The sequence below is a fragment of the Zonotrichia leucophrys genome, unplaced genomic scaffold (genome assembly GCF_028769735.1).
Source record: "Zonotrichia leucophrys gambelii isolate GWCS_2022_RI unplaced genomic scaffold, RI_Zleu_2.0 Scaffold_271_69955, whole genome shotgun sequence".
NCBI lineage: Eukaryota > Metazoa > Chordata > Aves > Passeriformes > Passerellidae > Zonotrichia > Zonotrichia leucophrys.
The window spans coordinates 1-15,930 of record NW_026992476.1 but is presented as its reverse complement, the minus strand read 5'-3'; the positions used below and the strand labels follow the sequence as shown (position 1 = coordinate 15,930).

The following is a 15,930-nucleotide window of genomic DNA, read 5'->3' as shown; positions in this document are numbered from 1 at the left end:
CTGTGACCAATTTAGTGAATTTTTATGTGAATTTTTGGGGCCAATTTAGTGAATTTTGGGGTAAAATCTTTGAAATTTAGGGAATTTTTTTAGGATTTTTTTAGGATTTTTTGGGGGATTCTTGGGGTTTTTGGTGTCTCTCACTGTAACCAATTCGTTGAATTTTTAAGTGAATTTTTGGGGCCCATTTAGTGAATTTTGGGGTAAAATCTTCGGGATTTTTTTATTTTTCGGAGTTTTTTTTTTATTTTTTCATGGTTTTTCTATCTCACTTGTCCATCTCACCTGTCCCTCACTGACCAATTCAGTGAATTTTTAAGTGAATTTTTGGGGCCGATATAGTGAATTTTGGGGTAAAATCTTGGGGTTTTTGGGAATTTTTTTAGGATTTTTTAGGATTTTTTGGGGATTTTTTAGGATATTTTTTGGGTTTTTGGTGTCCCTCACCTGTCCCTCACTGTGACCAATTTACTGAATTTTTAAGTGAATTTTTGGGGTCAATTTAATGAATTTTGGGGTAAAATCTTTGGAATTTTATTTATTTTTTTTCAGGATATTTTTGTCCCTCACCTATCCAATCTCACCTGTCCCTCACTGTGACCAATTTACTGAATTTTTAAGTGAATTTTTGGGGCCAATTTAGTGAATTTTGGGGTAAAATCTTGGGGATTTTTTTGATTTTTTCGGGGTTTTTTTATTTTTTCGGGATTTTTTCGTCCCTTACCTGTGTGATCTCACCTGTGGCCAGGTAAGCTGCAGGCCCTGGACGTGCCATCTCACCTGTCCCTCACTGTGATAAATTCAGTGAATTTTTAAGTGAATTTTTGGCGCCAATTCAGCGAATTTTGGGGGGAAATCTTTGGAATTTTGGTTACTTTTTGGGGATTTTTTTAGGATATTTTTTGAGTGTTTGGTGTCCCTCGCCTGTCCCTCACTGTGAATAATTCAGTGAATTTTTAAGTGAATTTTTGGGGTCAATTTAATGAATTTTGGGGTAAAATTTTGGGATTTTGGGCATTTTTTTTAGGATTTTTTGGGGGATTCTTTGAGGATATATTGGTGTTTTTGGTGTCCTTCACTGTGACCAATTCAGTGAATTTTAAAGTGAATTTTTGGGGCCAATTTAGTGAATTTTGGGGTAAAATCTTGGGGGTTTTGGGAATTTTTTGGGGATTTTTTGGGGATTTTTTTAGGCTTTTTTGGGGATTTTTTTCAGGATTTTTTGGGGGGATTCTTGGTGCTTTTGGTGTCCCTCACCGTAACCAATTCAGTGAATTTTGGGGTAAAATCTTGGGGGTTTTTTTGGGGTTTTTGGTGTCCCTCACCTGTCCCTCACTGTGACCAATTCAGTGAATTTTTAAGTGAATTTTTGGGGTTAGTTTAGTGAATTTTGGGGTAAAACCTTGGAGATTTTGGAAAATTTTTTGAGATTGTTTTAGGATTATTTGGGATTCTTTGGGGATATTTTGGTGTTTTTTGTGTCCCTCACTGTGACCAATTCAGTGAATTTTTGGGGCCGATTTAGTGAATTTTGGGGTAAAGTCTTCGGGATTTTTTTGATTTTTTTGGTTTTTATTTTATTTTTTTGCGGTTTTTTATTTTTTCGGGATTTTTTTGTCCCTCACCTGTCCAATCTCACCTGTCCCTCACTGTGACTAGTATACTGATTTTTTAAGTGAATTTTTGGTGCCAATTTAGTGAATTTTGGGGTAAAATCTTTGGGATTTTTTTTATTTTTTCGGGGTTTTTTTGTCCCTCACCTGTCCAATCTCACCTGTCCCTCACTGTGACTAATATACTGAATTTTTAAGTGAATTTTTGGTGCCAATTCAGTGATTTTTGGGGTAAAATCTTCGGGATTTTTTTGGGATTTTTTTGATTTTTTCGGGGTTTTTTTTGCTTTTTCCATCTCACCTGTCCGTCTCACCTGTGTCCAGGTAAGCTGCAGGCCCTGGACGTGCTCCTGCGGCGGCTCCGCGCCGGCGGGCACCGCGTGCTGATCTTCACGCAGATGACGCGGATGCTGGACGTGCTGGAGCGGTTCCTCACCTTCCACGGGCACATCTACCTGCGGCTGGACGGATCCACGAGGGTGGAACAGCGACAGGTGAGTGCTGACACACCTGTGACACACCTGAGTGGGGTTAGACACACCTGTGACACACCTGGGCACACCTGGGCACACCTGGGACACACCTGGGCACATCTACCTGCGGCTGGACGGCTCCACGAGGGTGGAACAGAGACAGGTGAGTGCCAAAAACACCTGGACACACCTGGGCACACCTGGGTGTGATTAGAGACACCTGGGATACACCTGGGCACACCTGGGCACACCTGGGCACACCTGGGCACACCTGGGGTACACCTGGGCGTGATGAGAGACACCTGGGATACACCTGGGCACACCTGGGTACACACCTGGGCACATCTACCTGCGCCTGGACGGATCCACGAGGGTGGAACAGAGACAGGTGAGTCACAAAAACACCTGGGCACACCTGGGCACACCTGGGCACACCTGGGTGTGATTGGGATACACCTGGGTACACACCTGGGCACATCTACCTGCGCCTGGATGGATCCACGAGGGTGGAACAGCGACAGGTGAGTCACAAATACACCTGGGATACACCTGAGTGGGGTTAGACACACCTGTGACACACCTGGGCCCACCTGGGATACACCTGGGTGTGATTAGAGACAGCTGGGATACACCTGGGCACACCTGGGCACACCTGGGCACACCTGGGACACACCTGAGTGTGATTAGAGACACCTGGGACACACCTGGGCACACCTGGGTACACACCTGGGCACATCTACCTGCGCCTGGACGGCTCCACCCGCATGGAACAGAGACAGGTGAGTGCCAAAAACACCTGGGCACACCTGGACACACCTGGGACACACCTGGGTGTGATTAGAGGCACCTGGGATACACCTGGGTACACCTGGGTGTGATTGGGATACACCTGGGTGTAGTTGGAGACACCTGGGATACACCTGGATACACCTGGGTGGGGTTTGACACACCTGGGGCACACCTGGGTGTGATTGGGATACACCTGGGCACACCTGTGACACAGGTGATACACCTGAGGTACCTGGGAGACACCTGAGACACACCTGGGATACATCAGGGTGTGGTTGGGATACACCTGGATAGGGTCAGACACACCTGGAATACACCTGGGTGTGATTAGAAACACCTGGGACACACCTGGGCACATCTACCTGCGCCTGGACGGCTCCACGCGCGTGGAACAGAGACAGGTGAGTCACAAAAACACCTGGGCACACCTGGGATACACCTGGGCACACCTGGGCACACCTGGGTGTGATTGGGATACACCTGGATACACCTGGATACACCTGGGTGGGGTCAAACACACCTGGACACACCTGGGTGTGATTGGGATACACCTGGGTGGGGTCAGATACACCTGGGTAGGATTACAGACACCTGAGACACACCTGGGCACACCTGTGATACACCTGGGTACACCTGGGTGTGATTAGAGACACCTGAGATACACCTGGGCACACCTGTGTCACACCTGGGCACATCTACCTGCGCCTGGACGGCTCCACAAGGGTGGAGCAGCGACAGGTGAGTGCCAAAAACACCTGGGCACACCTGGGCACACCTGGGTGTGATTGGGATACACCTGGGTGTAGTTGGAGACACCTGGGATACACCTGAGATACACCTGGGTGGGGTCAAACACACCTGGGATACACCTGGGTGTGATTGAGATACACCTGGGCACACCTGGGACACACGTGTGACACAGGTGATACACCTGAGATACCTGGGAGACACCTAAGACACACCTGGGACACACGTGGGTGTGATTGGGATACACCTGGGTGGGGTCAAACACACCTGGGATTCACCTGGGTGTGATTGGGATACACCTGAGTGGGGTCAGATACACCTGGGTAGGATTAGAGACACCTGAGACACACCTGGGCACACCTGGGGCACACCTGGGCACATCTACCTGCGCCTGGACGGCTCCACCCGCGTGGAGCAGAGACAGGTGAGTGCCAAAAACACCTGGGATACACCTGAGACACACCTGGGTGGGGTCAGACACACCTGGGATACACCTGGATGGAGTTAGACACATCTTGGATACACCTGGGTGTGATTGGGGCACACCTGGATAGGGTGGGACACACCTGGGATACACCTGGGAAGGGTTAGAGACACCTGAGACACACCTGGGGTTCACCTGGGTGTGATTGGGACACACCTGAGCACACTTGGGCACACCTGGAGGTAGTGAGACACACCTGGGACACACTTGGATACACCTGGGCGGGGTTACACACACCTGTGCACACCTGGGATACACCTGGGTGTGATTGGGACACACCTGGGTGTGATTGGGATACACCTGAGCACACTTGGGCACACCTGGAGGTAGTGAGACACACCTGGGACACACTTGGATACACCTGGGCGGGGTTACACACACCTGTGCACACCTGGGATACACCTGGGTGTGATTGGGACACACCTGGGTGTGATTGGGATACACCTGGGCACACCTGGGCACACCTGGGTGGGGGCAGACACACCTGGGTAGAGTTGGAGACATCTGGGACACACCTGGGCACACCTGGGACACACGTGGGCACACCTGGGGCACACCTGGGCACACCTGGGACACTCTTGGCTGCAGTCAGGTGTGGCTGAGACTCACCTGGAGGCAGCAGCGCCTCCAGGTGTGCCCAGGTGTACCCCAGGTGTCTCAGGTGTGTCCCAGGTGCCCTGAGGTTCCTCCTACATGTTCTGAGGTCACTGCCAGGTGTATCCAGGTGTGTTCAGGTGTGTCCCACGTGTCTCAGGTGTGTCCCAGGTGTCTCAGGTGTGCCCCAAATTCACTCCCAGGTGTTCCCAGGTGTGTCCCAGGTATCCCAGATGTGTTTCAGGTGTGCCCCAGGTATCTCAGGTGTGTCCCAAATGCCCCAAGCTCACTGCCAGGTGTGCCCCAGCTATCTCGGGTGTGCCCCAGGTGTGTCCCAGGTATCTCATGTGTCCCTCATCTGTCCCTCAGGTGTCTCACCTGTCCCTCACCTGTCCCTCACCTGTTCCAGGCCCTCATGGAGCGTTTCAACGCCAACAAGTGCATCTTCTGTTCTCTCCTGTCCCTCACCTGTCCCCCAGGTGTCTCACCTGTCCCTCACCTGTTCCAGGCCCTCATGGAGCGTTTCAACGCCAACAAGTGCATCTTCTGCTTCATCCTGTCCCTCACCTGTCCCCCAGGTGTCTCACCTGTCCCTCACCTGTTCCAGGCCCTCATGGAGCGTTTCAACGCCAACAAGCGCATCTTCTGTTCTCTCCTGTCCCTCACCTGTCCCTTACCTGTCCCTCACCTGTCCTTCAGGTGTGCCCCAAACTCACTTCCAGATGCATTAAGGTGTGCCCAGGTGTGTCCCAGGTATGTCAGGTGTGTCTCAGGTGTCCCCCAGATGCCTTGAGGTTACTCCCAGGTGTCCCTCAGGTGTGCCCCAGGTATCTCACCTGTCCCCCAGGTGTCTCACCTGTCCCTCACCTGTCCCTCAGGTGTCACTCAGGTGTATCAGGTGTCCCTCAAGCATTACTCGGGTGTCCCCCAGGTGTCTCACCTGTCCCTCACCTGTTCCAGGCTCTCATGGAGCGCTTCAACGCCGACAAGCGCATCTTCTGCTTCATCCTGTCCCTCACCTGTCCCTCACCTGTCCCTCACCTGTCCCTCACCTGTCCCTCAGGTGTCCCATGGGTGTCTCACCTGTCCCTCACCTGTTCCCCAGGTGTCTCACCTGTCCCTCACCTGTTCCTCACCTGTCCCTCACCTGTTCCAGGCCCTGATGGAGCGTTTCAATGCCGACAAGCGCATCTTCTGCTCCATCCTGTCCCTCACCTGTCCCTCACCTGTCCCTCACCTGTCCCTCACCTGTCCCTCAGGTGTCTCACCTGTCCCTCACCTGTCCCTCACCTGTTCCAGGCCCTGATGGAGCGCTTTAATGCCGACAAGCGCATCTTCTGCTTCATCCTGTCCCTCACCTGTCCCTCACCTGTCCCTCACCTGTCCCTCACCTGTCCCTCACCTGTTCCTCAGGAGTCTCACCTGTCCCTCATCTGTCCCTCACCTGTCCCTCACCTGTCCCTCACCTGTCCCAGGCTCTCATGGAGCGTTTTAACGCCGACAAGCGCATCTTCTGCTTCATCCTGTCTCTCACCTGTCCCTCACCTGTTCCCCAGGTGTCCCTCAGGTGTCTCAGTTGTCTCACCTGTCCCTCACCTGTCTATCACCTTTCCCCCAGGCCCTCATGGAGCGTTTCAATGCTGACAAGCGCATCTTCTGCTTCATCCTGTCCCTCACCTGTCCCTCAGGTGTCCCTCAGGTGTCTCACCTGTCCCTCACCTGTCCCTCACCTGTCCCTCGGGTATCTCACCTGTCCCTCAGGTGTCCCTCAGGTGTCTCAGGTGTCTCACCTGTCCCTCACCTGTCCCTCACCTGTTCCAGGCTCTCATGGAGCACTTTAACGCCGACAAGCGCATCTTCTGCTCCATCCTGTCCCTCACCTGTCCCTCACCTGTCCCTCAGGTGTCCCTCAGGTGTCTCACCTGTCCCTCACCTGTCCCTCACCTGTCCCTCACCTGTCCCTCACCTGTCCCTCACCTGTTCCAGGCCCTGATGGAACGTTTCAATGCCGACAAGCGCATCTTCTGCTCCATCCTGTCCCTCACCTGTCCCTCAGGTGTCCCTTAGGTGTCTCAGGTGTATCAGGTGTCCCTCAGGTGTGGCCCAGGTGTCTCACCTGTCCCTCACCTGTCCCTCACCTGTCCCCAGGTGTCTCACCTGTCCCTCACCTGTCCGCAGGCCCTGATGGAGCGTTTCAACGCCGACAAGCGCATCTTCTGCTTCATCCTGTCCTCACCTGTCCCTCACCTGTCCCTCACCTGTCCCTCACCTGTCCCTCACCTGTCCCCCAGGTGTCTCACCTGTCCCTCACCTGTCCTAGGCTCTCATGGAGCGTTTCAATGCCGACAAGCGCATCTTCTGCTCCATCCTGTCCCTCACCTGTCCCTCACCTGTCCCTCACCTGTCCCTCACCTGTCCCTCAGATATCTCACCTGTCCCTCACCTGTCCCTCAGCTGTTCCAGGCTCTCATGGAACGCTTCAACGCCGACAAGCGCATCTTCTGCTCCATCCATTCCCCTCACCTGTTTCTCACCTGTCCCTCAGGTGTCTCACCTGTCCCTCACCTGTCCCCCAGGCCCTCATGGAGCGTTTCAACGCCGACAAGCGCATCTTCTGCTTCATCCTGTCCACGCGCTCGGGCGGCGTCGGCGTCAACCTGGCCGGGGCGGACACGGTCGTGTTCTACGACTCGGACTGGAACCCCACCATGGACGCGCAGGCGCAGGACCGGTGCCACCGCATCGGGCAGACCCGCGACGTGCACATCTACAGGTGAGACACACCTGGGCAGGTGGGGGAGGTCACCTGAGGGGTTTGGTGAAGGTTTGGAGTTCATATCTCGATTTGTTTGGGAGTAATGGACTCACCTGTGCTACCTGGAGCTCACCTGTGCAGGTATTTGGTTACCTGTGTGGTTGTGTGGGATTTAGGAGCTCACCTGTGGTACCTGGAGCTCACCTGTGCAGGTGTGTGGGTACCTGGGCAGGTGCCACCACATCAGGCAGACCCGCGACGTGCACATCTACAGGTGAGACACACCTGGGACACACCTGGGACACACCTGGGGGTCACCTGAGGGGTTTGGTGAAGGTTTGGGGTTGATATCTCGATTTATTTGGGAGTTTTGGACTCACCTGTGCTACCTGGAGCTCACCTGTGCAGGTATTTGGGTACCTGTGTGGTTCTGTGTGATTTAGGAGCTCACCTGTGCAGGTTGAGAAGCACCTGGAGCTCACCTGTGCACTTGTGTGGGGTTTAGGAGCTCACCTGTGCAGGTGTTTGGGATTTAGGAGCTCACCTGTAGCACCTGGAGCTCACCTGTGCAGGTATTTGGGATTTAGGAGCTCACCTGTGCAGGTGTTTGGGTACCTGGGCAGGTGCCACCACATCGGGCAGACCCGCGACGGGCACATCTACAGGTGAGCTCACCTGGGACACACCTGGGGGTCACCTGGGGGTCACCTGAGGGGTTTGGTGAAGGTTTGGAGTTCATAGGTGCAGGAATTGGGGATTTAGGAGCTCACCTGTGATACCTGGAGCTCACCTGTGCAGGTGTTTGGGTACCTGGACCGGTGCCACCGCATCGGGCAGACCCGCGACGTGCACATCTACAGGTGAGCGCACCTGGGACACACCTGGGACACACCTGGGGACACCTGGGGGTCACCTGAGGGGTTTGGTGAAGGTTTGGGGTTGATATCTGCAAATATGGAGGAGTCATGGGCTTACCTGTGATATCTGGAGCTCACCTGTGCAGGTATTTGGGTATCTGTGTGGTTCTATGGGATTCAGGAGCTCACCTGTGCAGGTATTGGGGATTTAGGAGCTCACCTGTGCAGCACCAGGAGCTCACCTGTGCAGGTGTGTGGGTACCTGGGCAGGTGCCACCGCATCGGGCAGACCCGCGACGTGCACATCTACAGGTGAGCGCACCTGGGACACACCTGGGACACACCTGGGGGGTTTGGTGAAGGTTTGGGGTTGATATCTGCAAATATGGAGGAGTTATGGACTCACCTGTGCTACCTGGAGCTCACCTGTGCAGGTATTTGGGATTTAGGAGCTCACCTGTGCAGGTATTGGGGATTTAGGAGCTCACCTGTGTGCTTGGATGGGATTTAGGAGCTCACCTGTGCAGGTGTTGGGGAGCCATGGACTTACCTGTGCTACCTGGAGCTCACCTGTGCAGGTGTTTGTGAACTAGGAGCTCACCTGTAGCACCTGGAGCTCACCTGTGCAGGTATTTGGGTACCTGGGCAGGTGCCACCGCATCGGGCAGACCCGCGACGTGCACATCTACAGGTGAGCTCACCTGGGACACACCTGGGGACACACCTGGGCAGGTGGGAGAAGGTTTGGGGTTGATATCTGGAGGTGTTGGGGAGTTATGGACTCACCTGTGCTACCTGGAGCTCACCTGTGCAGGTGGGGAAGCACCTGGAGCTCACCTGTGTGGTTCTGTGGGATTTAGGAGCTCACCTGTGCAGGTATTTGGGTACCTGGGCAGGTGCCACCGCATCGGGCAGACCCGCGACGTGCACACCTACAGGTGAGCTCACCTGGGGACACCTGAGGGGTTTGGTGAAGGTTTGGAGTTCATAGGTGCAGGTATTTGGGATTTAGGAGCTCACCTGTGCTACCGAGAGCTCACCTGTGCAGGTGGAGAAGCACCTGGAGCTCACCTGTGTGGTTCTGTGGGGTTTAGGAGCTCACCTGTGCTACCTGGAGCTCACCTGTGCAGGTGTTTGGGTACCTGTGTGGTTCTGTGGGATTTAGGAGCTCACCTGTGCAGATCCGCCATTTTCTGACCTCCAAAATTTCCATTTTTAACCATGAAAATTCCATTTTTAACCCTAAAAACTCCAAATTTTTGCCCAAAATCGTCGTTTTTTGCCCCAAAATTTCACCGCTCACCCCCCGATTTCTCACCTGTGTCTCACCTGTCCAGAATCTTCTCCACATCTGGAGACGCCGCCATTTTGTGCCCTCCAAAAATTCCATTTTTAACCCTAAAAATTCCATTTTTAACCCTAAAAACTCCAATTTTTTTTCCCAAAATCGGCGTTTTTTGCCCCAAAATTTCACCGCTCGTCCCCAGGTGTCTCACCTGTGTCCCACCTGTGTCTCACCTGCCCAGGTTGATCTCGGAGCGCACGGTGGAAGAGAACATCCTCAAGAAGGCGAACCAGAAGCGGCTGCTGGGGGACATGGCCATCGAGGGCGGCAACTTCACCACAGCCTACTTCAAACAGGTGAGGCCACGCCCACCCACACAGCTGAGGCCACGCCCACCCCCCGCAGGTGAGGCCACGCCCACCCCCGGCAGGTGAGGCCACGCCCACCCACCCCATCCCCCATCCCCTGGCAGGTGAGGCCACTCCCCTCCCCCCTCTGTAGGTGAGGCCACGCCCACACACACACCCTGAGCAGGTGAGGGCCACGCCCACACCCCACAGGTGAGGCCACGCCCATCCCTGGCAGGTGAGGCCACGCCCACCCCACACAGGTGAGGCCACGCCCACACCCCACAGGTGAGGCCACGCCCACCCCGGCAGGTGAGGCCACGCCCACTCCCCACACAGGTTAGGCCATGCCCGCTCCCCGCAGGTGAGGCCACGCCCACACCCCCCTGGCAGGTGAGGCCACGCCCACTCCCCACACAGGTGAGGCCACGCCCACCTCCTTCCAGTAGGTGAGGCCACGCCCATCCCTGGCAGGTGAGGCCACGCCCACCCCACACAGGTGAGGCCACGCCCACACCCCACAGGTGAGGCCACGCCCACCCCACGCAGGTGAGGCCACGCCCACCCCACACAGGTGAGGCCACGCCCACCCCGGGCAGGTGAGGCCACGCCCACCCCCCACAGCTGAGGCCACGCCCACTCCCGGGTAGGTGAGGCCACTCCCACCCCCGGCAGGTGAGGCCACGCCCACCCCCCTCAGGTGAGGGTGAGGATGGGGTCCCAGGTGGGGTTTTTGGGGGGTCCCAGGTGTGTCCAGGTGAGGTTTAGGTGGATTCAGGTGAGGTTTGGGTGTGTCCAGGTGAGGTTTGGGTGGGTCCAGGTCAGGTTTGGGTGGGTCCAGGTGAGGTCTGGGTGTGTCCAGGTGAGCTCAGGTGTGCCCATGTGAGGTTTGGGTGGGTTCAGGTGTCCCCATGTGAGGTTTGGGTGTGGCCAGGCCCGGTTTGGGTGAGTTCAGGTGAGGTTGAGGTGTGCCCAGGTGGGATTTTGGGGGTTCCAGGTGGGGTTTTGGGGGGGTCCCAGGTGGGTTCCAGGTATAGCAGAACCTTCTGAGAACAATTTTGAGGTGTCCAGGTGAGGTTGGAATGTGTCCAGTTGAGGTTCAGGTGTGTCCAGGTGAAGTTTGGGTGTGCCCAGATGTGTCCAGGTGAGGTTTGGGTGGGTCCAGGTGAAACTTGGATGGTTTTAGGTGTGTCCAGGTGTGTTCTCAGGTGTCCCCAGGTGTGCCCAGGTGAGGTTTGGGTGGGCTCAGGTGTGCTCAGGTGGGTCCCGATGGGGTTTAGGTGTGTTCAGGTGTCTCCAGGTGTGCCCAGGTGAGGTTTGGGTGTGTTCAGGTGTCCCCAGGTGTGCCCAGATGAGGTTTAAGCGTGTCAAGGTGGGATCCGGGTGTGCCCAGGTGAGGTTCAGGTGTCCCCAGGTGTGCCCAGGTGTGGTTCCGGTTGGTCTAGGTGAGCTCAGGTGTTTCCAGATGAGGTTCAGGTGTGTCCAGGTGTGCCCAGGTGTGCCCAGGTGAGCATTGGGTGGGTTCAGGTGAGGTTTGGGTGTGCCCAGATGTGTCCAGGTGAGGTTCAGGTGTGTCCAGATGTCCCCAGCTGTCCCCAGGTGTCCCCTGCTGTCCCCAGGTGAGGTTTGGGTGTGTTCAGGTGTGTCCCCAGCTGTCCCCAGCTGTCCCCAGGTGCCCCCAGGTAAGGTTTGGGTGGGCTCAGGTGTGTCTCCAGGTGCCCCCAGGTGCCCCCAGGTGTCCCCAGGTGTGTCCCCAGTGTGTCCAGGTGCCCCCAGGTGTCCCCAGCTGCCCCCAGCTGTCCCCAGCTGCCCCCAGGTGCCCCCAGGTGTCCCCAGCTGCCCCCAGCCGTCCCCAGGTGTGTGCCCAGCTGTCCCCAGCCATGCCCAGGTGCCCCCAGGTGTGCCCAGGTGTGGTTTAGGGTGCCCCCAGGAGTGCCCAGGTGTGTCCCCAGCCATGCCCAGCTGTCCCCAGGTGTGTCCCCAGGTGTGCCCAGGTGAGGTTTGGGTGGGTTCAGGTGTGCCCAGGTGTGCCCAGGTGCCCCGGTGCCATTTCCGTCCCCTTTCCCCAGCAAACCATCCGCGAGCTGTTCGACATGGCGCCCGACGACACCGCCCGCGACCGGGGCGACGGCGACGGCGACCGCGGGACAGACGGACACCGGGGGGACAGACGGACACCGGGACGGACACCGGGGGACAGACGGACACAGAGGGACGGACGGACACCGTGGGACAGACGAGGACGACGAGGACCCCGCGGCCACCAGGAGGACGCACATCCTGGAGCAGGTGAGGGGACACCAAAACGGCACCAAAATGGCCCAAAATGGCACCAAAAATGGCCCAAAATGTCACCAATGGCCCCAATGTCACCAATCCGATTTTTCCCAGTTTTCCCCCATTTTTTCCCTATTTTTCATCCAATTTTTTCCTGTTTTTTTCTCCAATTTTTCCTAATTTTTTTCCAATTTTTTCCTCATTTTTCTCCATTTTTTTCCTAATTTTTTTCCAATTTTTTCCAAATTTTTATCCAGTTTTTTTCTAATTTTTCTTCAATTTTTTTCAAATTTTTCTTCATTTTTTTTTAAATTTTTCTCCATTTTTTCCTAATTTTCCTCCAATTTTTTCCAAATTTTCCTCCAATTTTTCCCTAATTTTTCTCCCATTTTTTCCTAATTTTTCTCCAATTTTTTCTTAATTTTTCTCCCATTTTTTCCTAATTTTTCTCCAATTTTTTCCTAATTTTTCTCCAACTTCTTCCCGTTTTTTCTCAATGTCTCCAATGTCCCCAACGTCATTTTTTCACACTTATCCACAATTTTTCCACATTTTTTATCCAATTTTTTCCCAATTTTTTTTCCCAGTTTTCCACCTTTTTCCACTATTTTTGGTCCAATTTTTCCCCAATTTTTTCCCAAATTTTTCCCCATTTTTCTCAATGTCCCCAATGTCCCCAATCCCATTTTTTCCCAATTTCTACCATTTTTTCCCTATTTTTCATCCAATTTTTCCCAATTTTTTCCTAATTTTTCTCCAATTTTTTTGTATTTTTCCTCCAATTTTTTCCAAATTTTTCTCCAATTTTTTCCTGATTTCTCTCCAATTTTTTCCTAATTTTTTTCCCATTTTTTCTTAATTTTTCTGCAATTTTTTCCTAATTTTTCTGCAATTTTTCTCCAAATTTTCTCCATATTTTCCTCCCATTTTTTCCTAATTTTCCTCCAATTTTTCCCTAATTTTCCTCCAATTTTTCCTAATTTTTCTCCCATTTTTTCCTAATCTTCCTCCAATTTTTTCCGAATTTTTCTGCATTTTTTCCTAACTTTCCTCCAATTTTTCCTAATTTTTCCTAATTTTTTCCTAATTTTCCTCCAACTTTTTCATTATTTTCCTCCCATTTTTTCCTAATTTTTCTCAAATTTTATTCTGAATTTGTCTCAAATTTTTTCCTAATTTTACTCCAATTTTTTCCTAATTTTTCTCCCATTTTTTCCTAATTTTCTTCCCATTTTTCCCTAATTTTCCTCCAATTTTTTTCCTAATTTTCCTCCAATTTTTTCCTAATTTTCCTCCAATTTTTTCCTAATTTTCCTCCAATTTTTCCTAATTTTCCTCCGATTTTTTCCGAATTTTTCTGCATTTTTTTCCTAACTTTCCTCCAATTTTTCCTAATTTTTTCCTAATTTTCCTCCAATTTTTTCATGATTTTCCTCCCATTTTTTCCTAATTTTTCTCAAATTTTATTCTGAATTTGTCTCAAATTTTTTCCTAATTTTTATCCCATTTTTTCCTAATTTCCCTCCAATTTTTTCATGATTTTCCTCCTATTTTTCCTAATTTTTCTCAAATTTTATTCTGAATTTGTCTCAATTTTTTTCCTAATTTTTCTCCCATTTTTTCCTAATTTTCCTCCAATTTTTTCCTATTTTTCCTCCAATTTTTTCCTAATTTTCCTCCCATTTTTCCTAATTTTCCTCCCATTTTCCTCCAAATTTTCCTCCAATTTTTTCCAAATTCCTCTCCAATTTTTTCCGAATTTTTCTCCCATTTTTCCTAATTTTCCTCCAATTTTTTCCTGATTTTTCTCCAATTTTTTCCTATTTTTTCTCCAAATTTTCCTCCAATTTTTTCCAAATTTCTCTCCAATTTTTTCCTAATTTTCCTCCAATTTTTTCTTAATTTTCCTCCAATTTTTTCCTTATTTTTCTTCAGTTTTTTCCTGATTTTCCTCCAGTTTTTTCCTAATTTTTTTCCAGTTTTTCTCCAAATTTTCTCCAGATTTTCCTCCAATTTTTTCCTGATTTCTCTCCAATTTTTTCCAAATTTTTCTCCAACTTTTTCCAAATTTTCCCCCAGATTTTCTCAATGTCCCCAATCCCATTTTTTCCTTCATTTTCCACCATATTTATCTTATTTTTCCACCGTTTTTTTCTCAAATTTTCACCATTTTTTCTCAATGTCCCCAATGTCCCCAATCCCATTTTTGCCTCATTTTTGGTCCCATTTTTTCTCCATCTTTGGTCCCATTTTTCGTCCAATTTTTTCATCATTTTTTCCCAAATTTTCCCCCATTTTTTTCTCATTTTTGGTCCAATTTTTCCCCAATTTTTTCATCATTTTTTCCCAATTAATTTTCCCCCCAATTTTCCGCCATCTTTCTGTCATTTTCCCACCATTTTTCCTCCATTTTTCGTCATTTTCCCACCGGTTTTTCCACCTTTTTTCTCCATTTTTTTCTCGTTTTTCCACCGTTTTTCGCCATTTTTTCACCGTTTTTTTCCCAAATTTTCCCCCATTTTTCCTCAATGTCCCCAATCCCATTTTTCCCAATTTTCCACCATCTTTTCCTCATTTTTCCGCCATCTTTTCCTCATTTTTCCACCGTTTTTCGTCATTTTTTCACCGTTTTTTCTCGTTTTTTCACCGTTTTTTTCCCAAATTTTCCCCCATTTTTTTTTCAATGTCCCCAATCCCATTTTTTTCTTCATTTTCCACCATCTTTTCTCATTTTTCCACCATCTTTTCCTCATTTTTTCACCGTTTTTCGCCATTTTTTCGCCGTTTTTTCACTGTTTTTTTCCCAAATTTCCTCCAATTTTTTTTCCAAATTTTCCCCCATTTTTTCTCAATGTTCCCAATCCCATTTTTTTCCACCATCTTTTCATCATTTTTCCGCCATCTTTTCCTCATTTTTCCACCATCTTTTTCTCATTTTTCCACCATCTTTTCCTCATTTTCCCACCATTTTTCATCATTTTTCCACCGTTTTTCATCGTTTTTTCGCCATTTTTTCACCGTTTTTTCCCAAATTTTCACCATTTCTCCCCAAATTGTTCCCAAATTTTCCCCCAGGCGCTGTGTGGGGCCGAGGACCCCGAGGATCCGGGCGGCCTCGCAGGCCCAGGCCGAGCACGTGGCCCCAATGGCCCCAATCCCATTTATTCTCCATCTTTGGTCCCATTTTTTGTCCAATTTTTTCCCAATTTTTTCATTATTTTCTCCCAATTAATTTCCCCCATTTTTTGCCAATGTCCCCAATTTTCCGCCATCTTTCTGTCATTTTCCTGCCATTTTTTTCTCCATTTTTTTGTCATTTTTCCACCGTTTTTTCCTCCGTTTTTCGTCATTTTTCCACCGTTTTTCGTCGTTTTTTCACCGTTTTTCGTCGTTTTTTCGCCGTTTTTTCTCGTTTTTTCACCGTTTTTTCCCAAATTTTCACCATTTCTCCCCAAATTTTCCCCCAGGCGCTGTGTGGGGCCGAGGACCCCGAGGACATCCGGGCGGCCTCGCAGGCCCAGGCCGAGCACGTGGCCGCCATGGCCGAGTTCAGTGAGAGCCCGAGCCCCGAGGGCGCCCCCGAGGAGGAGCTGAGCAAGGCGGAGCAGGAAATCGCGGCCCTGGTGGAGCAGGTGAGGGCACCTGGGCACGGCTGGCACGGCTGGCACACCTGGGCACACCTGGGAACAGCTGGGCATGGATGGGAGGG

At 51.1% G+C, this 15,930-nt stretch overlaps 1 protein-coding gene across 1 annotated transcript in view; it reads left to right on the top strand.

The window, feature by feature from the left end:
* Positions 1 to 15,853, top strand: part of SRCAP (Snf2 related CREBBP activator protein) — a gene marked incomplete at its 3' end in the record, with an annotated part of 67,720 nt that extends 51,867 nt beyond the window's left edge. Inside the window, 6 exon segments of the mRNA XM_064700932.1 lie at positions 1,938 to 2,107; positions 7,277 to 7,473; positions 9,839 to 9,953; positions 12,014 to 12,147; positions 12,149 to 12,233; positions 15,689 to 15,853. Of these exon segments, the coding sequence (XP_064557002.1) occupies positions 1,938 to 2,107; positions 7,277 to 7,473; positions 9,839 to 9,953; positions 12,014 to 12,147; positions 12,149 to 12,233; positions 15,689 to 15,853 (866 nt within the window).
* Positions 15,854 to 15,930: the final 77 nt, after the last annotated feature.